The sequence below is a fragment of the Salvelinus alpinus genome, chromosome 31 (assembly GCF_045679555.1).
Source record: "Salvelinus alpinus chromosome 31, SLU_Salpinus.1, whole genome shotgun sequence".
NCBI classification, from domain to species: Eukaryota; Metazoa; Chordata; class Actinopteri; order Salmoniformes; family Salmonidae; genus Salvelinus; species Salvelinus alpinus.
Window position 1 is genome coordinate 17,563,791 of NC_092116.1, and position 26,867 is coordinate 17,590,657.

General features: G+C 43.2%; 1 protein-coding gene across 2 annotated transcripts in view; it reads right to left on the minus strand.

Moving 5' to 3' along the window:
- Nucleotides 1–1,228: 1,228 nt before the first annotated feature.
- LOC139561737 (sushi, von Willebrand factor type A, EGF and pentraxin domain-containing protein 1-like) overlaps nucleotides 1,229–26,867 on the minus strand; it is a 207,787-nt gene continuing 182,148 nt past the window's right edge. Inside the window, exons 46-50 of one of the 2 annotated variants that reach the window (XM_071379003.1) lie at nucleotides 17,981–18,151; nucleotides 17,412–17,507; nucleotides 10,285–10,380; nucleotides 6,540–6,633; nucleotides 1,229–1,529 (exon numbers count right to left, since the gene is read on the minus strand). In XM_071379003.1, coding sequence (XP_071235104.1) covers nucleotides 1,499–1,529; nucleotides 6,540–6,633; nucleotides 10,285–10,380; nucleotides 17,412–17,507; nucleotides 17,981–18,151 — 488 coding nt within the window. In that variant the 3' untranslated portion in view covers nucleotides 1,229–1,498. The remainder of the gene's footprint in view (nucleotides 1,530–6,539; nucleotides 6,634–10,284; nucleotides 10,381–17,411; nucleotides 17,508–17,980; nucleotides 18,152–26,867) is intronic. The other variant, XM_071379004.1, reaches the window with a different exon arrangement.

Consider the following 26,867-nt stretch of genomic DNA (forward strand, 5'->3'; position numbering starts at 1 on the left):
GTAGTAACTACAGTAAAGGGAGAGTGCTTTAAGGCCTAGATTCAGATCAAGCGATAGCCGACACCCGCATAGCTGACGTCTGAGGTGTAACTGCATTGGAGCGTCTTAGTCCTTGTCACGACGCCACACCCGTCCCAGTCGTGTTAGACTTTCAGAATGAAAAAGTCTAGGCTATATAGAAATTATGCACATAGTAAATGAAATTAGGATTTATCATCCTAATTGAAGTGTAGATTAGCCTACATCTCACATTCCAGTGTTTGAACTTGTAAACACAGGCTGCATTTGGATTTCACTTAATGTGATGCTGTGCAGCCAATGGCAATGTCCCCATTAGGTATAACGCCAGGAACCTCATGTGGATTTGGCAGCTCTAATGCAGTTCCACCTGAACGCCAAAACAACCTCTATGCAGATCTGATTGACTAGAGACCTAAGACGCAATCTAAAGCAACAATGACTCTCACTCTCTAGGGGAGAGGGGATGAACAAGGCAATTATAAGTTGGGGTTGATTAGGTGACAACAATGGTATATGAGCCAGACTGGGAATTTAGCCAGGACACCGGGGTTAACACCCCTACTCTTACAATAAGTGCCATGGGATCTTTAGTGACCACAGAGAGTCCGGACACCATTTTAACATCCCATCCAAAAGACAGCACCCTACACAGGGCAATGTCCCCAATCACTGTGATATTTATTTAGACCAGAGGAAAGGGTGCCTCCTTCTGGCCCTCCAACACCACTTCCAGCAGCATCTGGTCTCCCATCCAGGGACCAACCCTGCTTAGATTCAAAAGCAAGCCAGCAGTGAGTTGTGGGGTGGTATGCTGCTCGCACACTGATTCTAGAAGGATCATTAGGGAACTATAGTAAAGGCATGGAGAGACCCACTGCCGGCACCAGACATGCCTTAGCATCACAACACTCATCAGAGATTTTTTTTATTTCACCTTTATTTAACTAGGCAGGTCAGTTAAGAACAAATTCTTGTTTTCAATGACGGCCTAGGAACAGTGGGTTAACTGCCTTGTTCAGGGGCAGATGAGATACTAGTGGCGTTCCAGCCCAACTACATTGCAGACGCCTGCCAGATCTTGCAAACACTTAGGTGTTTAACACATCAGCTAATCATACGATATAGCAATCTGATGCCATTCACTTGCTCACATAGGCTTGGCTCTGAAATACATTGAGAAATATACAGTTGGAGTGAATGGAACCGATTCAGTTGTATTTTATGCTTTAATAAAAACGTGAGAATAGTTTACACATATACATTGGACAATCACATCGTTTTTACACATCATACCAGTATAGCAGCATATTTAATACTGTTAATTTTCTATATGAAAAAATACAGCTTTATTTTACAAAATGTATCTGTTTTGTTTCCCTGGGAGGGGTGGGGGACAGAATTCATGGTTTACAATTATGAAATAATTACACAAAATTCCCTTCATGGAGAGCAAAATCTTCTTTCACGTTGAATGGACTTAAATATTAAAATATCCTGTTTTCCTTTTCCTGTAAAGTTGAGAGAAAATTAAAAAGACTATTAGACTAACATCATTTGTCATTTTCAAAACCTTTTACTTCTGGCTTGATATTTGAAATGTAGAAAACATTGCCATTAGTCCCGTAGTTATAAACTACTCGGTGCCTGTTTTGATCTGACTGTTGGGGTTTGTGAAAGCCCAGTTGGCTGTTTTCCCAGTGAGCATCACAATGGATGGATAGTGGCATCACAATGGATGGATAGTGGCATCACAATGGATGGATAGTGGCATCACAATGGATGGATATTTGCATCACAATGGATGGATAGTGGCATCACAATGGATGGATAGCCCTGCAGTGTGGCTCATGGTTTCCTCAACCAAATGGTTTTCTGCAGAGTCCAATCAGAAGTGAGAGAGAGGTTTTCTCATTCAGTTATATCTGTCAGCCTTGAGTTTTGCAGTACATTGGAATTAGAGTTTTTACCTGGAAAAACATTTCCTGACACTATCTTTAGCTAGATGTTCAGTCAGATTAGGAGAGCTTTCTCTGTTAGAGTGGTGCAGTCAACCAGATACTGTACATCGTCCCATTAAATCACATACAGAGCATTCGGAAAGTATTCAGACCCTTTCACTTTTTCCACATTTTGTTACGTTACAGCCTTGTCTAAAATGGATTAAATTGTTATTTCCCCTCATCAATCTACACACAATACCCTATAATGACAAAGTAACAAACAGTTTTTTACACATTTTTGCACATGTATATATATATATAAAAAACTGAAATATCACATTTACATAAGTATTCAGAGCCTTTACTCAGTACTTTGTTGAAGCACCTTTGACAGCGATTACAGCCTTAAGTATTCTTGGCTATGACACTACAAGCTTGGCACACCTGTATTTGGGGAGTTTCTCCCATTCTTCTCTGCAGATCCTCTCAAGCTCTGTCAGGTTGGATGGGGAGAGTTGCTGCACCGCTATCTCTAGATATGTTCGATCGGGTTCAAGTCTGGGCTCTGGCTGAGCCAGTCAAGGACATTCAGAGTCTTGTCCCGAAGCCACTCCTGCATTGTCTTGCCTGTGTGCTTAGGGTCGTTGTCCTGTTGGAAGGTGAACCGTCACCCCAGTCTGAGGTCCTGAGCACTCTGGAGCAGGTGTTCATCAAGGATCTCTCTGTACTCTGCTCCGTTTATCTTTCCCTTGATCCTGACTTGTCTCCCAGTCCCTGCCACTGAAAAACATCCCCACAGCATGATGCTGCCACCACCATGCTTCACCGTAGGGATGGTGCCAGGTTTCCTCCAGAAGTGACGCTTGGCATTCAGGCCAAAGAGTTCAATCTTGGTTTCATCAGACCAGAGAATGTTGTTTCTCATGGTCTGAGATTCTTTAGGTGCCTTTTGGCAAACTCCAAGCGGTCTGTCATGTGCCTTTTACTGAGGAGTGGTTTCCGTGTGCCCACTCTATCATAAATGCCTGATTGGTGGAGTGCTGCAGAGATGGTTGTCCTTCTGGAAGGTTCTCCCATCTGCACAGAGGAACTCTGGAGCTCTGTCAGAGTGACCATTGGGTACTTGGTCATCTCCCTGATCTAGGCCCTACTCCACCAATTGCTCAGTTTGGCCGGGCGGCCAGCTTCAGGAAGAGTCTTGGTGATTCCAAACTTCTTCCATTTAAGAATGATGGAGGCCACTGTGTTCTTGGGAACCTTCAATGCTGCAGAAATGTTTTGTTACCCTTCCCTATGTCGGTGCCTCGACACAATCCTGTCTCGGAGCTCAACGGACAATTATTTCGACCTCATGGCTTGGTTTTTGCTCTGACATGCACTGTCAACTGTGGGACGTTATATAGACAGGTGTGTGCCTTTCCAAATCATGTCCAATCAATTGAATTTACCACAGGTGGACTCCAATCAAGTTGTAAAACCTCTCAAAGATGATCAATGCAAACAGGATGCACCTGAGCTCAATTTCGAGTCTCATAGCAAAGGGTCTGAATAGTTGTGTAAATAAGGTTTTTCTGTTTTTTATTTGTATGAAATTAGATAAAAAATCTTCAAACCTGTTTCCTCTTCGTCATTATAGGTTATTGTCATTGTAGGTTATTAATGAGGATTTTTATTTTATTTAATCCATTTTAGAATAAGGCTGTAAAGTAACAAAATGTGAAAAAATGGAAGAGGTCTGAATACTTTCAGAATGCACTGTATGTGCCCAGTTAGTACTGAACCTCTCTGTCCAGCCATACCTTGGCCCAACTCCAACAGACAGAGAGGGAGAGCTGAGCTGAGACACAGACCTGGGTTCAAATACTACATGAAACCTTACAAATACTTTGAGTGTCTGCTCTAGCCTGCCAATAGTGCCATGGGCGGGTTTGCAGTTTTGGGACTATTCTATTGGTTGATTATGCCAGGCATGTTCAATCAAGCACTGCCGGTAAAGTATTTTCAATTATTTCAAATATTGTTTGAGCCTAGGTCTGGTGAGAGTGCCTCAATTTACAGAGAGATTGTATAGTAGGTCACTTTGTATTGCTGTACTATGGTTTCCTTCAAATGATGACACAGACACAAACTAGGCCTCATTCAGGATAAGGGGAAGAGAGGAGAGATAATGATTTCCTTATGAGCATTATTAATGTTATGATTTGTCATTCCTGACTAGAGATGTTCCTGACATATTTTGATCTGTGTGTGATCAAGTAGTACCGTACGGTCTGGTAGTACAGAGAGGTCTGGTAGTGCAGAGAGGTCTGGTAGTACAGAGAGGTCTGGTAGTAAAGAGAGGTCTGGTAGTACAGAGAGGTCTGGTAGTACAGAGAGGTCTGGTAGTACAGAGAGGTCTGGTAGTACAGAGAGGTCTGGTAGTATAGAGAGGTCTGGTAGTACAGAGAGGTCTGGTAGTACAGAGAGGTCTGGTAGTACAGAGAGGTCTGGTAGTACAGAGAGGTCTGGTAGTACAGAGAGGTCTGGTAGTACAGAGAGGTCTGGTAGTATAGAGAGGTCTGGTAGTATAGAGAGGTCTGGTAGTACAGAGAGGTCTGGTAGTACAGAGAGGTCTGGTAGTATAGAGAGGTCTGGTAGTATAGAGAGGTCTGGTAGTATAGAGAGGTCTGGTAGTATAGAGAGGTCTGGTAGTATAGAGAGGTCTGGTAGTATAGAGAGGTCTGGTAGTACAGAGAGGTCTGGTAGTATAGAGAGGTCTGGTAGTATAGAGAGGTCTGGTAGTATAGAGAGGTCTGGTAGTACAGAGACGTCTGGTAGTATAGAGAGGTCTGGTAGTATAGAGAGGTCTGGTAGTATAGAGAGGTCTGGTAGTACAGAGAGGTCTGGTAGTACAGAGAGGTCTGGTAGTATAGAGAGGTCTGGTAGTACAGAGAGGTCTGGTAGTATAGAGAGGTCTGGTAGTACAGAGAGGTCTGGTAGTACAGAGAGGTCTGGTAGTACAGAGAGGTCTGGTAGTACAGAGAGGTCTGGTAGTATAGAGAGGTCTGGTAGTATAGAGAGGTCTGGTAGTACCGTACGGTCTGGTAGTATAGAGAGGTCTGGTAGTACAGAGAGGTCTGGTAGTACAGAGAGGTCTGGTAGTACAGAGAGGTCTGGTAGTACAGAGAGGTCTGGTAGTACAGAGAGGTCTGGTAGTACAGAGAGGTCTGGTAGTACAGAGAGGTCTGGTAGTACAGAGAGGGCTGGTAGTGCAGAGAGGTCTGGTAGTACAGAGAGGTCTGGTAGTACAGAGAAGTCTGGGTAGTACAGAGAGGTCTGGGTAGTACAGAGAGGTCTGGTAGTACAGAGAGGTCTGGTAGTACAGAGAGGTCTGGTAGTACAGAGAGGTCTGGTAGTACAGAGAGGTCTGGTAGTACAGAGAGGTCTGGTAGTACAGAGAGGTCTGGTAGTACAGAGAGGTCTGGTGGTAGTACAGAGAGGTCTGGTAGTACAGAGAGGTCTGGTAGTACAGAGAGGTCTGGTAGTACAGAGAGGTCTGGTGGTAGTACAGAGAGGTCTGGTAGTACAGAGAGGTCTGGTGGTAGTACAGAGAGGTCTGGTGGTAGTACAGAGAGGTCTGGTGGTAGTACAGAGAGGTCTGGTAGTACAGAGAGGTCTGGTAGTACAGAGAGGTCTGGTAGTACAGAGAGGTCTGGTAGTACAGAGAGGTATGGTGGTAGTACAGAGAGGTCTGGTAGTACAGAGAGGTCTGGTAGTACAGAGAGGTCTGGTGGTAGTACAGAGAGGTCTGGTAGTACAGAGAGGTCTGGTAGTACAGAGAGGTCTGGTAGTGCAGAGAGGTCTGGTAGTACAGAGAGGTCTGGTAGTAGTGTGTGTGTGTGTGTGTGTGTGTGTGTGTGTGTGTGTGTGTGTGTGTGTGTGTGTGTGTGTGTGTGTGTGTGTGTGTGTGTGTGTGTGTGTGTGTGTGTGTGTGTGTGTGTGTGTGTGTGTGTGTGTGTGTGTGTGTGTGTGTGTGTGTGTGTGTGTGTGTGTGTGTGTGTGTGTGTTTTTTCTTCTTTTTTTTTCTTCTTCTAACTATTCTTGTGGGGACCAGAAGTCCCTACAAGAATAGTAAACAAAGTAAAAATTGACCAACTGGGGACATTTTGTTAGTCCCCACAAGGTCAAATGCTATTTCTAGGGGGTTTAGGGTTAAGGTTAGAATTAGTGTTAGGGTTAGAATTAAGTTAAATATTAAGGTTAGGAGCTAGGGTTAGTTGTAGGGTTAGGGTTAAGAGCTAGGGTTAGGTTTAGGGTTAGGATAAAGTTTAGGTTTTTGGGTTAGGGTTAAGGGTTAAGGTTAGTTGTAGGGTTAGGGTTAGGAGCTAGGGTTAGGTTTAGGGTTAGGATAAAGTTTAGGTTTTTGGGTTAGGGTTAGGGTTAAGGTTAGGGTTAGGGTTAGGGTAAGAGTACGGGTTAGGATTAGGGTTAGGTTTAGGGTTAGGGGTTAGGGAAAATAGGATTTTGAATGGACTGAACTGTATGTCCCCACAAGGTTAGCTGTACAAGACTGTGTGTGTGTGGGGGGGGGGTTGTCACCTAGAGCAGTCGTGCCCGCTCCACCCTGGACTGCAGTGACACCTGTTAGGCCTGATGCACCTCCCACCGTTCAGACAGGACGACGAGCACACCGCTGTGAAAACACACACAGTCAATACAACTGTAAACTGATCAACATATATATACATATACACACACACACAGTCAATACAACTGTAAACTGATCAACATATATATACATATACACACACACACACACACACACACACACACACACACACACACACACACACACACACACACACACAGTCAATACAACCGTAAACATCAACATATATATACAGTACTGTACATATACTGTACACACACACACCACACACACACACACACTGTCAATACAGCCGTAAACCATTCAACATATATATACATATACACACACACACACACACACACACACACACACAGTCAATACAACTGTAAACTGATCAACATATATATACATATACACACACACACACACACACACACACACACACACACACACAGTCAATACAACTGTAAACTGATCAACATATATATACATATACACACACACACACACACAGGCAATACAAATGTAAACTGAGCAACATATATATACATATACACACACACACACACACACACACACACACACACACACACAGTCAATACAACTGTAAACTGATCAACATATATATACATATACACACACACACACACACACACACACACAGTCAATACAACTGTAAACTGATCAACATATATATACATATACACACACACACACACACACACACACACACACACACACACACAGTCAATACAACTGTAAACTGATCAACATATATATACATATACACACACACACACACAGTCAATACAACTGTAAACTGATCAACATATATATACATATACACACACACACACACACACACACACACACACACACAGTCAATACAACTGTAAACTGATCAACATATATATACATATACACACACACACACACACACACACACACACAGTCAATACAACTGTAAACTGATCAACATATATATACAGTACTGTACATATACTGTACACACACACACCACACACACACACACTGTCAATACAGCCGTAAACCATTCAACATATATATACAGTACTGTACATATACTGTACACACACACACCACACACACACACACTGTCAATACAGCCGTAAACCATTCAACATATATATACAGTACTGTACATATACTGTACACACACACACCACACACACACACACACACTGTCAATACAGCCGTAAACCATTCAACATATACATATTCCACCATAATTTGCAAATAAATTCATAAAAAATCCTACAATGTGATTTTCTGGATTTCTTTTTCTCATTTTGTCTGTCATAGTTGAAGTGTACCTATGATGAAAATTACAGGCCTCTCTCATCTTTTTAAGTGGGAGAACTTGCACAATTGGTGGCTGACTAAATACTTTTTTGCCCCACTGTATATACATATACACACACACACTCAGGTCTATCAGCTTTGCACCTGACCCAGAACTATCCTAAGGCTGAGGCAGTTATTGCCTTTGACCAGGAGAGCAACTTCGGTTTTAGAATTATATTTTTCCTCCAGACAGCCTACCCGACCGCTTGGAGGCATCTGCATGGTCCAAAAGCACACTGTTGCCTCGTTTTGTATCACTTTCCAATTATAAAACTGGGCGGGGACAAAAATGCAATTTCAGAATGTGAAAGTTGCGCCCCTGCCTTTGAGTAAATGAGTAACAGGGAGAAGGTGTGGACACACACACCCACACTTTCAGTAAGGGTCAGAATCTCATCTACACGACTTCCTCATAATAACAGATGTTTCCTGGTAGAACCCTTGGTTACTCAGGCGAACTTGCAATGCGGTCTTCCCTCTGGGCAGAATAACTTGGTCACACCCTTTTTCTAGGGAAACACTATCAAAACGGTGTTTTCCACATCCATATTCTCCTGAAATGCATACAAACATTTATTTCAAACATAAAGAGGACCTAGGATAGGATAAAGTAATCCTTCTAACCCCCCCCCCCCTTAAAAGAGTTAGATGCACTATTGTAAAGTGGTTGTTCCACTGGATATCATAAGGTGAATCCACCAATTTGTAAGTCGCTCTGGATAAGAGCATCTGCTAAATGACTTAAATGTAAAATGTAATGATTGAACAGAAAAAGAGAAGAAAGGTATTAGTGGCTTTGTTTCAGTATTTACTGCGTCAACAACTGATGTCATCATGTCTGAGAGAACCAAAGCACACTGGCATACTGTACAGTAGACATTATGTTGTCGCCACTCACTGACGAGGCCCTTCTAACTGCCCTTCGGGGATTAATAAAGTTGTATGGAATTGAATTGAACAGTATGCCTAACAATCCAAGAGGTAGTCTGTCTATAGGAAAGGATCATGTTTCAGTCCATGCTTCTACGATGATAGTAGTGGTTGCTTTGGACTCTGTTTAAGAGCAATGCCTGTCACTGCAAGCGCTCGGTTGTCACAGACGTGCATTACTACGGCAACAGTAGCCTACAGTATGACGCACGCTGACACAGAATGGATGGACAAGTACCTCGGATCATTCATTCTCTCCCTGATGTCACTTAAAATTCCCCCTTCACTCCTGTCCATATGTTTCCTCGATTCAGGAAACTAGGCAGACGTCACAAGTCACGACTTCACAGGAGAGCCATTTGAACGTCATTTTTTTTATCAAAATGCGTTTTTTGGCAGAAATGCCTTCTCGAACATATGAACTTTCATGTGACTTACTAACAAACGTTTATGCCATCTGTAAATACGAATAAAGTTGATATATTATGAGCCTAGTTGGTTTAGCCAAAGAGAAAGCCAAGAACCTTCCCACTAGCCATGATGGGCTGAGATAATGGGGGCTGGACATATTGTTCTGCGGTGTAGCATCTCGGGTCTATAAAATGAGCTGCTCGTTATGCGTAGATAATCCTTTCTACTGCAGTTTTTCTCTGAAATATAAAGTTAGCATGGAGAACTGCAAATATGTTGCTACTGCTCTCAATAACATTGTTGCCGTGAATTTATCAGGTGCTATCGACAAAGGTCAGTGGGAGTAACGGGTTGCAATGTCTTGGTTTTATAGCTTCGATGCTCTGGAGTCTGACAAATCATTACCAGCCTAGAACACAATACTGCATTTATACTAAGCACCTACAAGGTCTCCATTCTAACTATGAGGTGTGGGGGAAAAAACTCCTAATACTTCTTTTATGAAAAAGTGTTTAAGAAAACTCAAAGTTATCTGGTAACTGAAGTAGTTTTGAGACAGCTCAAAGTAAGATAACTTGCTAAAATATCTGCAGCTTCTTTTTCAAAATCCTATTTCAAAAGCTTCATTTAATGATTTTTGCTTCACTGCTTTTATCAGTGACAACCTGGTGACGTCCCTATCTCCCATCTCCCTAGAGGCCACAAGATAATATTTTCCTTACAAAAGTCTTATTAAACATTCCACACAAGCTAAGGCCCCTACTGTATGCTTATATTGTAGTCACAAAGTGGACACACTCTCAAGAGTTAATAAATTAGGGACACACCTGTGTCTCACATCAATGAGCCCCCCCCTCACACTCACTGAACCACACACACACACACTCACCACTGTGAAACAAACACAAACGCACACACGCACTCCTCACCAACAAAATAAGACAACACATACACACCCACCGCTGTGACACACTCTCACATACTTACCACTGTGACAGCGCGTCCCCGTCCAGCCCGTGGGACACTCGCACTGGTAGGGTGCCGCGCACCGCCCGCCGTTCAGACACGGCAGGATGCAGATAGCTGTGATTTGATTGGAGGAGAGACACAAACATAAACTGGAAGCCATCACCACATGATGAGTCATCAACAATTATGTGTTTCACCGCACTGACTAAACCTCTGGGGTCATTCAACACAGGCAAGCTGTGTGTGTTGTGGGTAGGAAGCGGTGGTCAAAAAGCAGCTTTCTCTCTGGCTACGTCCAACATGCCACCCTAATTCTCTATATAGTGTACTACTCTGCTGTGTACAGTGCATTCTGAAAGAATTCAGACCCCTTCCCTTTTCCCACATTTTGTTACTTTACAGCCTCATTCTAAAATGGGTTCAATAAAAAACTTTCCTCATCAATCTACACACAATACCCCATTATGACATGGCGAAAACAGGTTTGGTATACATTTTTGCAAATGTATAAAAAAGAAATACCTTATTTATATAACTATTCAGACCCTTTGCTATGAGACTCGAAATTGAGTTCAGGTGCATCTTTGATCCTCCTTGAGAGGTTTTACAACTTGATTGGAGTCCACCTGTGGTAAATTCAATTGATTGGACATGATTTGGAAAGGCACACACCTGTCTATGTAAGGTCCCACAGTTGACAGTGCATGTCAGAGCAAAAACCAAGCCATGAGGTCGAAATAATTGTCCGTTGAGCTCCGAGACAGGATTGTGTCGATACCAGAAAGATACCAAAAAATGTCAGCAGCATTGAAGATCCTCAAGAACACAGTGGCCTCCATCGTTCTTACATGGAAGAAGTTTGGAACCACCAAGACTCTTCCTAGAGCTGGCCACCCGGCCAAACTGATCAATTGGGGGAGAAGGGCTTTGGTCAGGGAGGTGACCAAGAACCTGATTGCCACTCTGATAGAGCTCCAGAGTTCCTATGTGGAGATGGGAGAACCTTCCAGAAGGACAACCATCTCTGCAGCACTCCACCAATCAGGCCGTTATGGTAGAGTGGCCAGATGGAAGCCACTCCTCAGTAAAATGCACATGACAGCCCGCTTGGAGTTTGCCAAAGGATTGTCAGACCACAAGAAACAAGATTCTCTGGTCTGATGAAACAAAGGCAGCATCATGCAGTGGGGATGTTATTCAGCGGTAGGGACTGGGAGACTAGATAGGATCGAGGGAAAGATGAACAGAGCAAAGTACAGAGAGATGAAAACCTGCTCCAGAGCGCTCAAATAGCTGTGCAGTGACGCTCCCCATCCAACCTGGCAGAGCTTGAGAGAATCTGCATAGAAGAATGGGAGAAACTCTCCAAATACAGGTGTGCCAAGCTTGTGGCGTCATACCCAAGAAGACTCGAGGCTGTAATTGCTGCCAAATGTGCTTCAACAAAGTACTGAGTAAAGGGTCTGAATACTTATGTACATGTGATGTTGAAGTTTTTTTAATTTTAAATTTGCAAAAAATGTATACATTTGCAAAAAGTTTTAAAAAACGTTTTTTTTCTTTGGCATTATGGGATATTATTTGTAGATTGATGAGAATGTTTTTTAAAATCCCTTTTAGAATATGGCTGTAACGTCACATAATGTGGAAAAAGTCAAGTGGTCTGAATACTTTCCGAATGCACTGTATATATAGTGCAATACTTTTCACCACAGGCCAATCAAGTAGTGCTCTCTCTACTGTGTGAATAGGGTTTCAGGCTCAACCACTCTCTACTGTGTGAATAGGGTTTCAGGCTCAACCACTCTCTACTGTGTGAATAGGGTTTCAGGCTCAACCACTCTCTACTGTGTGAATAGGGTTTCAGGTTCAACCTCTCTCTACTGTGTGAATAGGGTTTCAGGCTCAACCTCTCTCTACTGTGTGAATAGGGTTTCAGGCTCAACCTCTCTCTACTGTGTGAATAGGGTTTCAGGCTCAACCACTCTCTACTGTGTGAATAGGGTTTCAGGTTCAACCTCTCTCTACTGTGTGAATAGGGTTTCAGGCTCAACCTCTCTCTACTGTGTGAATAGGGTTTCAGGCTCAACCTCTCTCTACTGTGTGAATAGGGTTTCAGGCTCAACCTCTCTACTGTGTGAATAGGGTTTCAGGTTCAACCTCTCTCTACTGTGTGAATAGGGTTTCAGGCTCATCCTCTCTACTGTGTGAATAGGGTTTCAGGCTCACCTCTCTCTACTGTGTGAATAGGGTTTCAGGCTCAACCTCTCTACTGTGTGAATAGGGTTTCAGGCTCAACCTCTCTCTACTGTGTGAATAGGGTTTCAGGCTCAACCTCTCTCTACTGTGTGAATAGGGTTTCAGGCTCAACCTCTCTCTACTGTGTGAATAGGGTTTCAGGCTCAACCACTCTCTACTGTGTGAATAGGGTTTCAGGTTCAACCTCTCTCTACTGTGTGAATAGGGTTTCAGGCTCATCCTCTCTCTACTGTGTGAATAGTGTTTCAGGCTCAACCTCTCTCTACTGTGTGAATAGGGTTTCAGGCTCAACCACTTCCTACTGTGTGAATAGGGTTTCAGGCTCAACCTCTCTCTACTGTGTGAATAGGGTTTCAGGCTCAATCTCTCTCTACTGTGTGAATAGGGTTTCAGGCTCAACCTCTCTCTACTGTGTGAATAGGGTTTCAGGTTCAACCTCTCTCTACTGTGTGAATAGGGTTTCAGGCTCAACCTCTCTCTACTGTGTGAATAGGGTTTCAGGCTCAACCACTTCCTACTGTGTGAATAGGGTTTCAGGCTCAACCTCTCTCTACTGTGTGAATAGGGTTTCAGGCGCAACCACCTCCTACTGTGTGAATAGGGTTTCAGGCTCAACCTCTCTCTACTGTGTGGATAGGGTTTCAGGCTCAACCTCTCTCTACTGTGTGAATAGGGTTTCAGGCTCAACCTCTCTCTACTGTGTGAATTGGGTTTCAGGCTCAACCTCTCTCTACTGTGTGAATAGGGTTTCAGGCTCAACCTCTCTCTACTGTGTGAATAGGGTTTCAGGCTCATCCTCTCTCTACTGTGTGAACAGGGTTTCAGGCTCAACCTCTCTCTATTGTGTGAATAGGGTTTCAGGCTCATCCTCTCTACTGTGTGAATAGGGTTTCAGGCTCAACCTCTCTCTACTGTGTGAATAGGGTTTCAGGCTCAACCTCTCTACTGTGTGAATAGGGTTTCAGGCTCAATCTCTCTATACTGTGTGAATAGGGTTTCAGGCTCAACCTCTCTCTACTGTGTGAATAGGGTTTCAGGCTCATCTTCTCTCTACTGTATGAATAGGGTTTCAGGTTCATCCTCTCTCTACTGTGTGAATAGGGTTTCAGGCTCATCTTCTCTCTACTGTGTGAATAGGGTTTCAGGCTCATCTTCTCTCTACTGTGTGAATAGGGTTTCAGGCTCAACCTCTCTCTACTGTGTGAATAGGGTTTCAGGCTCATCTTCTCTCTACTGTGTGAATAGGGTTTCAGGCTCATCTTCTCTCTACTGTGTGAATAGGGTTTCAGGTTCATCCTCTCTCTACTGTGTGAATAGGGTTTCAGGCTCATCCTCTCTCTACTGTGTGAATAGGGTTTCAGGCTCATCCTCTCTCTACTGTGTGAATAGGATTTCAGGCTCAACCTCTCTACTGTGTGAATAGGGTTTCAGGCTCAATCTCTCTCTACTGTGTGAATAGGGTTTCAGGCTCAACCTCTCTCTACTGTGTGAATAGGGTTTCAGGGTCAACCTCTCTACTGTGTGAATAGGGTTTCAGGCTCAATCTCTCTCTACTGTGTGAATAGGGTTTCAGGCTCAACCTCTCTCTACTGTGTGAATAGGGTTTCAGGCTCAACCACTTCCTACTGTGTGAATAGGGTTTCAGGCTCAACCTCTCTCTACTGTGTGAATAGGGTTTCAGGCGCAACCACCTCCTACTGTGTGAATAGGGTTTCAGGCTCAACCTCTCTCTACTGTGTGGATAGGGTTTCAGGCTCAACCTCTCTCTACTGTGTGAATAGGGTTTCAGAGCTCAACCTCTCTCTACTGTGTGAATAGGGTTTCAGGCTCAACCTCTCTCTACTGTGTGAATAGGGTTTCAGGCTCAACCTCTCTCTACTGTGTGAATAGGGTTTCAGGTTCATCCTCTCTCTACTGTGTGAACAGGGTTTCAGGCTCAACCTCTCTCTATTGTGTGAATAGGGTTTCAGGCTCATCCTCTCTACTATGTGAATAGGGTTTCAGGCTCAACCTCTCTCTACTGTGTGAATATGGTTTCAGGCTCAACCTCTCTACTGTGTGAATAGGGTTTCAGGCTCAATCTCTCTCTACTGTGTGAATAGGGTTTCAGGCTCAACCTCTCTCTACTGTGTGAATAGGGTTTCAGGCTCATCTTCTCTCTACTGTGTGAATAGGGTTTCAGGTTCATCCTCTCTCTACTGTGTGAATAGGGTTTCAGGCTCATCTTCTCTCTACTGTGTGAATAGGGTTTCAGGCTCATCTTCTCTCTACTGTGTGAATAGGGTTTCAGGCTCAACCTCTCTCTACTGTGTGAATAGGGTTTCAGGCTCATCTTCTCTCTACTGTGTGAATAGTGTTTCAGGCTCATCTTCTCTCTACTGTGTGAATAGGGTTTCAGGTTCATCCTCTCTCTACTGTGTGAATAGGGTTTCAGGCTCATCCTCTCTCTACTGTGTGAATAGGGTTTCAGGCTCATCCTCTCTCTACTGTGTGAATAGGGTTTCAGGCTCAACCTCTCTACTGTGTGAATAGGGTTTCAGGCTCAATCTCTCTCTACTGTGTGAATAGGGTTTCAGGCTCATCCTCTCTCTACTGTGTGAATAGCGTTTCAGGCTCAACCTCTCTAATGTGTGAATAGGGTTTCAGACTCAACCTCTCTCACTGGGGAAGACAGACAGGGTTGGGGAGTAACAGACTACATGTAATCCGTTACATGTAAGGGATTACAAAAAAAGGTAACTGAAATCCGTTACGTTACCAGCAAAAATATTGTAATCAAAAACATCTTTGACACTTCTCTGTTTCTCAATGACATTCAAATCAACATTGAAAAAAGGGGCAATTTGTTCCACCTGAGAGAGTCTGACCACAAGTCAGAGACCACTATGATGACACACCAAATGTGTTTGATGGATCGCTGGAAAAGAGCAGGAATAGACTTTTGTAGTCTACAGTCCAAGCTATGTCTTCCAATGGTGCAACTGCTGTCGGCATCCAAAGATGATCCAACTTGAATAAACGCTTGTAGGTAAGGATGACAGCAGTGGTGTAGTCTACGGCGATACGGATATCACTTATTATTGATATCTACATAGCACATTGATGTGAATCACACTGCTGCTCTCTCATTTAGCTATTTGCGCCTTAAGGATTGTGGTTGTTGTGGATGGTTGTTCACAAATCTAAATGTGTATTTGAACCCAATAATGGTTGAATTCAAGAAGTTTAAGGTGCCGATCAATCATTGTTTTTGAAACCAGTGGACAGCCAGTGAAAATGCGCTCTTGCAACAGCTGCATAGTGCAGATCCAAGCTTATGGAATAAAAGTGGCGCTTTTATTGCTCAATCTAATTCATGCTGATAAAAAAATCCATAGGCCTAATGGACACATGCTCAAACTCGCACACTTTTGATAGACTTAAAGGGGCAATCTGTAGTTGCTACATCCATTTTTGGACTTAAAAATGATATATATATACATTGAAACTTGAAGAATATAACTTATAAATGCCTCATGAGCTTAGTTCAACTGTCACACTCCATGAGAACCCAAAATATAACCTTGTTTTTCTCCAATGTTTGTAAACATTGTAAATGTATAGCCTCATAACATGGTTAAAGCCTCATAACATGGTTAAAACCATCATTTTGATATCATGGATGGTCAGTCCTTGCATCCATAGCTCTGTCTATTAATATTAGAGTGGTTTCATTTTTCCAAGCCCATCCCTCAGCTTTTTACCAAAACAGAGGCGGGGCGAACATTTTGTTATCGTTTCATCTGTGGATTTGCCCTTTAAACAGCTGCATATTATCAAGATATCAAAGTGTCACCAACAAAAAGGTAAACAATAGGCCTATAGCAAATGCAGTATAGGACATTAATTTTAGTAGTGCTGAAAGCATGCCATTCCGTGAGCGCAGAATACATTTTTCAACTCGAATCAATGAGCCCAATCAGTGCTCCATGACAACAAAACCATAAACAACAGAGTGGGGCTGGCTAATAAGTCCTTAGTTCTGGGATTATGCTCAGGTTAAACAATTTGGCTAATCTGTTCTTCCATATTTCCAAGTCCTATTGGAATGACTGGAATTCTGACAGACTTTGGTTTTTAATGTAAGGATATAATTTTATCGTATTATTATATGTAGTAGAAAGTGATGGGTAAGAAGAAGCCTACATAACCAACCCATAAAGTAACATTTAACATACATATATGGCCAGCTATGTAAACTTTAACATTGATTTATCCTGCAATAGATGTCATTCAAATGGTAACATACATTTTTGTCTTCTTCTAATGCCTTAATCTAAAATAACTGAATGTAATCAGATTACATTACTGAGTTTGGGTAATCCCAAAGTTACTTTACAGATTACAATTTTGGACAGGTAACTAGTAACAGATTACATTTAGTAAGTAATCTACCCAACCCTGAAGACGGTGTACACAAAAAGGCTGTGAACATTTTCAGACAGATGGGGAAATATTTTCCTTATGTGTCTCTGTGATTTTAGACTATCTAATGTGAGTACATACTATTCTACTCTGACTGTGTAAAGCTAGCTGAGTAAATTCCCCCAGAGTCAGTGAAACAGTGTGAGTCTGTTCCTGGCTGCAGTGTGGATCCACTTTCTCTGACTGACTCTTTATTTGTGATGAGAGGAGGGACTGACATCTCACTTCAATTGAAGGGGCTTTATTGGCATGGGAAACATATGTTAACATTGCCAAAGCAAGTGAAGTAGATAATATACAAAAGTGAAATAAACAATAAAAATCTCTCTCACACACACACATTCCTCAAGTCTGCCCATCCATCCAAAATAAATGTGATTGGTTTGAGTAATTGATTTGATTGAGTAATTGATAATACTTACGTTCCTCACACAGTCTGCCCATCCACCCATCAGGACAGGAACAGGTGTTGGGTCTGTGACACACCCCTCCGTTCAGGCACTGCAGCCAACACACCGCTGGAGAGAACAGGAAGACACACACACCTGATTGAAGCCAAAGTACTGAGACGTCCTCCAAACAGTCCCCATCTGACGTGTAGAGAGGCTCCATAGGAGAGAAAGCAGTCAGTTAAGATAGCTAGTACTGTTTAATAGAAAAGAGATAATGATACTGGAAGTCATGCCGTGATTGGCCTTGACCATGCAACTTCATGCACTGGGATAAAGACAGCATCCTAAAAACTGCATTTCTTTATAGAGATGGTTCAAACCACATAGCCACCCAACAGACGCTGCCATAGAGACAGGCATCCCTAGGCAACCCTACGATCTTTATAGTATGTACAAGTAAAGTGGGAAGTGTGTACGGGCAGAGTAGGGAGTGTGTACAGCACAAGGGACTGGTGAAGCGGAGGGGAAGGGCACGCAAGGTGTCAGGAGTAGACAGGATGCCCTCCTTTTAGGTCGCAGTAGGGGTGCAGTCTCTCTACCTCTGCAGGCGGGAGGGGGGGTCCAGGTCCTGTTTTCCAGACACATACTCCTGCCGTGGCCCTCCACGGCATACCCTCCGAAACACGAGTACACGGCCACGTCCCCGAACTGGAACACCGCCCCCCGCACCACCCCGTTGGCCACGTGGAGAGGAGGGCCGCAGGACACCCCTGTGCCAAAACGGACGGACAGCCCCTCTGGTTACTTCCAACTCATTTAGGGACCCACGTTATGTACATGTTATCACACGTGTCTCTAAACGTTTTGAGAGTAAGGAGTCTGTCTCTGCTTTTCAACAAAAAAACATGAATAGAATAACTTTCCCCCTAGGGATGATGGGAAGTGTTGCCAGAGAAGTCATGTTTGGATAATATCACCTCAAATCAAATCAAATCAGTATCAGTAAATAACACATTGAATGGTCTGTCATACAAAGTACGCATTGCAGCTGTGTCAAGTCTTCAAAGAAACATTGTGAATGTCATGCAGAAACGTGTCGACATGTCGAAGAGTGTGACTCAACAGAGTGTGTATTAATGTTCCTTGTAAGGCCTAGAAAACCAATCCAACCAATGAGAATACGTCAAAGTGTTGGACAAGCTAGAGCCAGACAGACATGCAAATATATCTACCTCTACACACCACACAAAGAAACAACAAGGTACTATATACCAACAGAATCAAGCAAGTTAGGGAGAATGAAAACACAGTGTAAACACCCTGCGAATGGTTTCCATAGCAGCAGTAAACCCAGAATTAGTCACAAACATGCCCGCCACAACAGATCTGCTTAATGGAACCCATTCATCAAGTGTAACACAAGCTGCCCACAGAGACAGAGGAGAGACGGAGATGGAGGAGACAGAGACAGAGGATAGACAGAGACAGAGACATATGAGAGACAGAGACAGAGACATAGGAGAGACAGAGACATAGGAGAGACAGAGACATAGGAGAGACAGAGACATAGGAGAGACAGAGACAGAGGAGAGACAGAGACAGAGGAGAGACAGAGACAGAGGAGAGACAGAGACAGAGACATAGGAGAGACAGAGACAGAGGAGAGACAGAGACAGAGGAGAGACAGAGACAGAGACATAGGAGAGACAGAGACATAGCAGAGACAGAGACATAGGAGAGACAGAGACAGAGACAGAGACAGAGGAGAGACAGAGACATAGGAGAGACAGAGAAATAGGAGAGACAGAGACAGAGGAGAGACAGAGACAGAGGAGAGACAGAGACAGAGACAGAGGAGAGACAGAGACAGAGACAGAAGACAGAGACAGAGACATAGGAGAGACAGAGACAGAGGAGAGACAGAGACAGAGACATAGGAGAGACAGAGACAGAGACATAGGAGAGACAGAGGAGAGACAGAGACATAGGAGAGACAGAGGAGAGACAGAGGAGAGACAGAGGAGAGACAGAGACATAGGAGAGACAGAGACAGAGGAGAGACAGAGACATAGGAGAGACAGAGACAGAGGAGAGACAGAGACAGAGGAGAGACAGAGACAGAGGAGAGACAGAGACAGAGGAGAGACAGAGACAGAGACAGAGGAGAGACAGAGACATAGGAGAGACAGAGACAGAGGAGAGACAGAGACATAGGAGAGACAGAGACATATGAGAGACAGAAACAGAGGAGAGACAGAAACAGAGACAGAGGAGAGACAGAGGAGAGACAGAGACAGAGGAGAGACAGAGGAGAGACAGAAACAGAGGAGAGACAGAAACAGAGACAGAGACAGAGACAGAGGAGAGACAGAGACAGAGACAGAGGAGAGACAGAGACAGAGACATAGGAGAGACCGAAACAGAGGAGAGACAGAGACATAGGAGAGACAGAGACAGAGGAGAGACAGAGACATAGGAGAGACAGAGACAGAGGAGAGACAGGGGAGAGACAGAGACAGAGGAGAGACAGAGGAGAGACAGAGACAGAGGAGAGACAGAGACAGAGACAGAGGAGAGACAGAGACAGAGGAGAGACAGAGACAGAGACATAGGAGAGACAGAGACAGAGACAGAGACAGAGGAGAGACAGAGACAGAGACAGAGGAGAGACAGAGACATAGGAGAGACAAAGACAGAGGAGAGACAGAGACAGAGGAGAGACAGAGACAGAGGAGAGACAGAGACAGAGGAGAGGAAGTGATGGAAAACTACAGAAGACGATAGTAAGGATCCATGCTCAATGGGCAGTCAGCAGGTCACGCAAACAGCAAAGGAGAAACCATGCAGGGGTGGATCCTATATCAATGTACATGTTTAGTTTCTGCAATTATAATATTGTTATGTTACAAGTTGATTCACTTCTGTATAGTAAAAAGAGTTCTAGAAAAATAACAGTGGATTTGACACAGTATCATGATCCCAAAAATTCACAGAAAGACCAGCATATCACGTTACCCACTGCACAGATGCCTCCTTGTTTCTTGGAAGAATGAGTGAAGGCGACTGACTAGCGTGGGAGCACAGCGTGATGACTCAATCACCATTTATGATATTGTTTGGAAGGCAGACCATCTGTGGACTACCACAGAGGTCAAACAGTCCCTGATAAGATGTATCTGACTGATGAAACTTGAATCGACTAAATGGATGTTACTGTGTGAATTAAATTGTCATGTTTGGATTGTTTGAAGAGTTCATAAAGAGCTATGAATATTTATATGTTTTATTGTACTGTAAGTGCTATGGATTTATTGTTACAGAGAAAGTGTTATTCTGTTCGTCAGACGGCGAATAGTTCAAAGAGGAGCGACACGGGGGTGTGCTTTTATCATACAGTGTTGAGGTGTGGTGATTAGAATGGAGATTGTGTGTGAAGTGTTATGCCCTTTGTTTTAATGTTTAGGGGCATGCAAAGTGATGTTAATTAGAAGATAGGACATACTGGGAGTTGCCGCTACTGGAAGAATAAAAGCTGGTTTTAAATGTTGATCATGGAGTCATTGGTAAACCAATCTCCTGATGTACGTGTGTATGTCATAGTTGTGAATTTTCTGCTAAGACTTCTGATATGTTGTATTCTTTTTATCGTGAAGATTTCTGCTGTGTACCATTTGTTCATTGTATTCTTATTGCGTAACTGTAGTAAATCAGATTACTTTAAAATGGATAGGAACCGTAGTCTTCACTTTTCTGACTAATATTCCTTGAATTATTATTTGGTGAAATGTGTAATGGTAAATGTTATTCACAAAATACATAGCATATATGCTCAATCTCTAACTGTGCATCTCTGAGCTAAGGTTAACTCAATCATTTAACGCTAGGACACTGAATGAAATATATTAGCTCTTTGTCCCTTAACCTCTTAATAATTATATTAACAGTAAACCTCGAGACGTGCATAGTCTTCTGAGTGGTGACGCAAGGATCGCTACCGCTGCTATCCCCACTGGATACGACTGTGGGTCTGTAGCATTCACATAATAATGGAGTCAGATTGATGAATATAGTTCAACATCTTTAAACATCTACATAATGGAGACCCCTCGTCCTCAGTCAATGGGGATTTCCACCAACCTACATAATGGAGACCCCTCGTCCTCAGTCAATGGGGATTTCCACCAACCTACATAATGGAGATCCCTCGTCCTCAGTCAATGGGGATTTCCACCAACCTACATAATGGAGACCCCTCGTCCTCAGTCAATGGGGATTTCCACCAACCTACATAATGGAGACCCCTCGTCCTCAGTCAATGGGGATTTCCACCAACCTACATAATGGAGACCCCTCGTCCTCAGTCAATGGGGATTTCCACCAACCTACATAATGGTTGGACAATTTCCACCACACTAGAAATGGTGACTCATTCAGTTAAAGAGGATTTTCTATATTACACTAGACTTGTACATGTACAGATCCATCCCCATAGAAATCCCATTCTAATTCCAAATTGTATGTTCCCACCATTCATTCAAGAAACACACAAGCTTGGAAGGAAACACAGCGCAACAGGAAATGGTTTAGAATATGCAGCAATGATTTTGCTTTGCAAACAACCTGAGCGTCAGAGATTTCCCCATGTTAATCTTGTTTTAAGTGGCCTATGTGCTCACCATCTGCTGGCTTCCACATTTCTAACCTCTGTGTTGTGGGTGAAACAACAGCAGTACATTCAGTTGATTTAAACAGTCATCTTGGTTAACTCTACACTAAAGTGTCACGTAATTGGTCAGCTGCGCGGTTAAGTTCTGGGTCCATACTTGTTAAGAGATGAAGAGACGCTAGAATGGCGAGCTCCACCTTCTCTCTTTGCACGTTATGGGACGAATGGACCCTCCCCTTCCAAATTTGGAAAGACGCTTACGCCTGCAAAATTGTGATTTGTCCAAAAAAACAGTGATAGAAAAGCCTAAGCCCTGGACCTACTGCTGCTTGTAATCCCACACATCCCATTCCTTCCCCACAGATTCTATGGCACCAGTTATGTTTACGTAGATCCGTCCACGAGATATTACATAAGCAGCTAAAGCTGCTAAAAAAATGCTTGTGTGAGTTGAACACATTATGTTCATGGGTCAAGTCGTGTATCAGTATGTGTAACTGCTCGTGTGAGAATACGCTACAGTCGTGGCCAAAAGTTTTGAGAAAAGTCTGCTGCCTCAGTTTGTATGATGGCAATTTGCATATACTCCAGAATGTTATGAAGAGTGATCAGATGAATTGCAATTAATTGCAAAGTCCCTCTTTGCCATGCAAATGAACTGAATCCCCCAAAAACATTTCCACTGCATTTCAGCCCTGCCACAAAAGGGCCAGCTGACATCATGTCTGTGATTTTCTCGTTAATACAGGTGTGAGTGTTGACGAGGACAAGGCTGGAGATCACTCTGTCATGCTGATTGAGTTCGAATAACAGACTGGAAGCTTCAAAAGGAGGGTGGTGCTTGGAATCGTTGTTCTTCCTCTGTCAGCCATGGTTACCTGCAAGGAAACACGTGCCTTCATCATTGCTTTGCACTAAAAGGGCTTCACAGGCAAGGATATTGCTGCCAGTAAGATTGCACCTAAATCAAACATTTATCGGATCATCAAGAACTTCAAGGAGAGCAGTTCAATTGTTGTGAAGAAGGCTTCAGAAAGTCCAGCAAGTGCCAGGACCGTCTCCTAAAGTTGATTCAGCTGCGAGATCGGGGCATCACCAGTACAGAGCTTGCTCAGGAATGGCAGCAGGCAGGTGTGAGTGCATCTGCACGCACAGTGAGGTGAAGACTTTTGGAGATGGCCTGGTGTCAAGAAGGGCAGCAAAGAAGACACTTCTCTCCAGGAAAAACATCAGGGACAGACTGATATTCTGCAAAAGGTACAGGGATTGGACTGCTGAGGACTGGGGTAAAGTAATTTTCTCTGATGAATCCCCTTTCCGATTGTTTGGGGAATCCGGAAAAACCTTGTCCGGAGAAGACAAGGTGAGTGCTACCATCAGTCCTGTGTCATGCCAACAGTAAAGCATCCTGAGACCATTCATGTGTGGGGTTGCTTCTCAGCCAAGGGAGTGGGCTCACTCACAATTTTGCCTAAGAACACAGGCATGAATGAAGAATGATACCAACATATCCTCCGAGAGCAACATCTCCCAACCATCCAGGAACAGTTTGGTGACGAACAATGCCTTTTGCAGCATGATGGAGCACCTTGCCATAAGGCAAGAGTGATAACTAAGTGGCTCGGGGAACAAAATATAGATATTTTAGGTCCATGGCCAGGAAACTCCCCAGACCTTATTCCCATTGAGAACTTGTGGTCAATCCTCAAGAGGCGGGTGGACAAACAAAACCCCACAAATTCTGACGAACTCCAAGCATTGATTATGCAAGAATGGGCTGCCATCAGTCAGGATGTGGCCCAGAAGTTAATTGACAGCATGCCAGGGCAGATTGCAGAGGTTTTGAAAAAGACGGATCAACACTGCAAATATTGACTCTTTGCATCAACTTCATCTAATTGTCAATAAAAGACTTTGACACTTATGAAATGCTTGTAATTATACTTCAGTATTCCATAGTAACATCTGACAAAAATATCTAAAGACAATGAAGCAGCAAACTTTGTGAAAATTAATATTTGTGTCATTCTCAAAACGTTTGGCCATGACTGTACAGTTGAAGTCGGAAGTTTACATGCACCTTAGCCAAAAACATTTAAACTCAGTTTTTCACAATTCCTGACATTTAGTCCTAGTAAAAAGTCCCTGTCTTAGGTCAGTTAGGATCACCACTTTATTTTAAGAATGTGAAATGTCAGAATAATAGCATAGAGAATGATTTATTTCAACTTGTATTTCCTTCATCACATTCCCAGTGGGTCAGAAGTTTACATACACTCAATTAGCATTTGGTAGCATTGCCTTTAAATTGTTTAACTTGGGTCAAACATTTCGGGTAGCCTCCCACAAGCTTCCAACAATAAGTTGGGTGAATTTTGGCCCATTCCTCCTGACAGAGCTGGTATAACGGAGTCAGGTTTGTAGGCCACCTTGCTCGCACACACTTTTTCAGTTCTGCCCACAAATGTTCTATAGGATTGAGGTTAGGGCTTTGTGATGGCCACTCCAATACCTTGACTTTGTTGTCCTTAAGCCATTTTGCCAGAACTTTGGAAGTATTCTTGGGGTCATTGTCCATTTGGAAGACCCATTTGCGACCAAACTTTAACTTCCTGACTGATGTCTTGAGATGTTGCTTCAATATATCCACATAATTTTTCCTTCCTCGTGATGTCATCTATTTTGTGAAGTGCACTCCTGCAGCAAAGCACCCCCACAACATGATGCTGCCACCCCTGTGCTTCACGGTTGGGATGGTGTTCTTCGGCTTGCAAGCCTCCCCCTTTTTCCTCCAAACATAACAATGGTCATTATGGCCGAACAGTTCTATGTTTGTTTCATCAGACCAGAGGACATTTCTTCAAAAAGTATGATCTTTGTCCCCATGTGCAGTTGCAAACCGTAGTCTGGCTTTTTTATGGTGGTTTTGGAGCAGTGGCTTCTTCCTTGTTGAGCGGCCTTTCAGGTTATGTCGATATAGGACTTGTTTTACTGTGGATATAGATACTTTCGTACCTGTTTCCTCCATCATCTTTGTTATGTTCTGTTAATTACTGATGTCCCCTTTAAGAATGGAGCATCCTTGGTCATGCGCAGTGTTGTTCTATGTTATTCTGGTACTAACTGATTCCAGTAAAATGTGAAGCTCCAGTACCATTTCTTGTATTCAGAGTCTTTCTTATTATGTAACTAAGTAATAAGAGCTAAGACACTACAATCTTCACAAGGTCCTTTGCTGTTGTTCTGAGATTGATTTGCACTTTTCGCACCAAAGTACGTTCATCTCTAGGAGACAGAACGCGTCTCCTTCCTGAGCGGTATGACGGCTGAGTGGTGCCATTGTGTTTATACTTGCGTACTATTATTGTTTGTATAGATGAACGTGGTACCTTCAGGCATTTGGAATTTGCTCCCAAGGATGAACCAGATTTGTGGAGGTCTACAATTTTGTTTCTGTGGTCTTGGCTGATTGCTTTGATTTTCCCATGATATCAAGCAAAGATGCACTGAGTTTGAAGGTAGGCCTTGAAATACATCCACAGGTACAGCTCCAATTGACTCAAATGATGTCAAGTAGCCTATCAGAAGCTTCTAAAGCCATGACATCATTTTCTGGAATTTTCCAAGCTGTTTAAAGGCACAGTCAACGTGATGTATGTTAACTTCTGACCCACTGGAATTGTGATACAGTGAATTATAAGTGAAATAATCTGTCTGTAAACAATCGTTGGAGAAATTACTTTTGTCCTGCACAAAGTACATGTCCTAACCGACTTGCCAAAACTATAGTTTTTTAACAAGAAATTTGTGGAGTGGTTGAAAAACTAGTTTTAATGACTCCAACCTAAGTGTATGTAAACTTCCGACTTCAACTGTATGTGTTTCTCTTTTAGAGAACTAAGGGCAATTAAAAGCAATGTTCCAGCGGTAGTGGAGACTGCATTCACGGTAAACGCTGCGTATGTCGGCCCACCCGGAAATTACCTTTACATTTTTACACGGATCTTCCACGATACTTCGGCGATACGGATTGAATCCAGCCCTCGATTGCGTCCCAAATGGCATCCTTTTCCCTATATAGTGCACTACTTTTGACGAGAGCTCTATGGGCCCTGGTCAATAGTAGTGGACTATAAAGGGAATAGGAGGTCATTTGGTACGCATTTCTACATTATATCAGAGTAAACTCCCACCCGGTAAACAACAATATTAATATGGTGACTCATTCTCAACTGTAACTAATCTCTCACATCTACCCTCTGGGACATGGGTGTTCCTTCCACCTACTGTAGGCTGCATCTGAAATGGAACCCTATTCACTATATAGTGCACTACTTTTAAAACCAGGGCCCATAGGTTTAGGGTCAAAAGTAGTGCACTATATAGGGAGCAGAGTGCCATTTCAGACACAACCTAGAGAACACACTTTATGGCTGTTCTTTTGAATAAAACACTAACCTTGACGTGTACCAGATGAAGGGAGGGAGAGAGAGAGAGAGAGAGAGAGAGAGAGAGAGAGAGAGAGAGAGAGAGAGAGAGGGAGAGGACGTAAGATTCAATTCTTCTATGTTGACCAAGAATGATACACCTTATCTTTAAATTGTCGTTTCGTTCCAATGTCAATATCCTCGTTGGGACGTGAAGTAATAAAATACTAATATGTGGTGGAGGGGTTGGTGTAGCCTACCTACCAGTCATATCTTACATTGTTGACCAGACACTCTCGGCGTAGTGTACTGGGTTGTCCTGATGAGGTAGGTTTTGTGTTCAGGCTTTCGTTCTAGCCCTGCGCTAACCTAACTTAGCAGGCATAGAAAGAT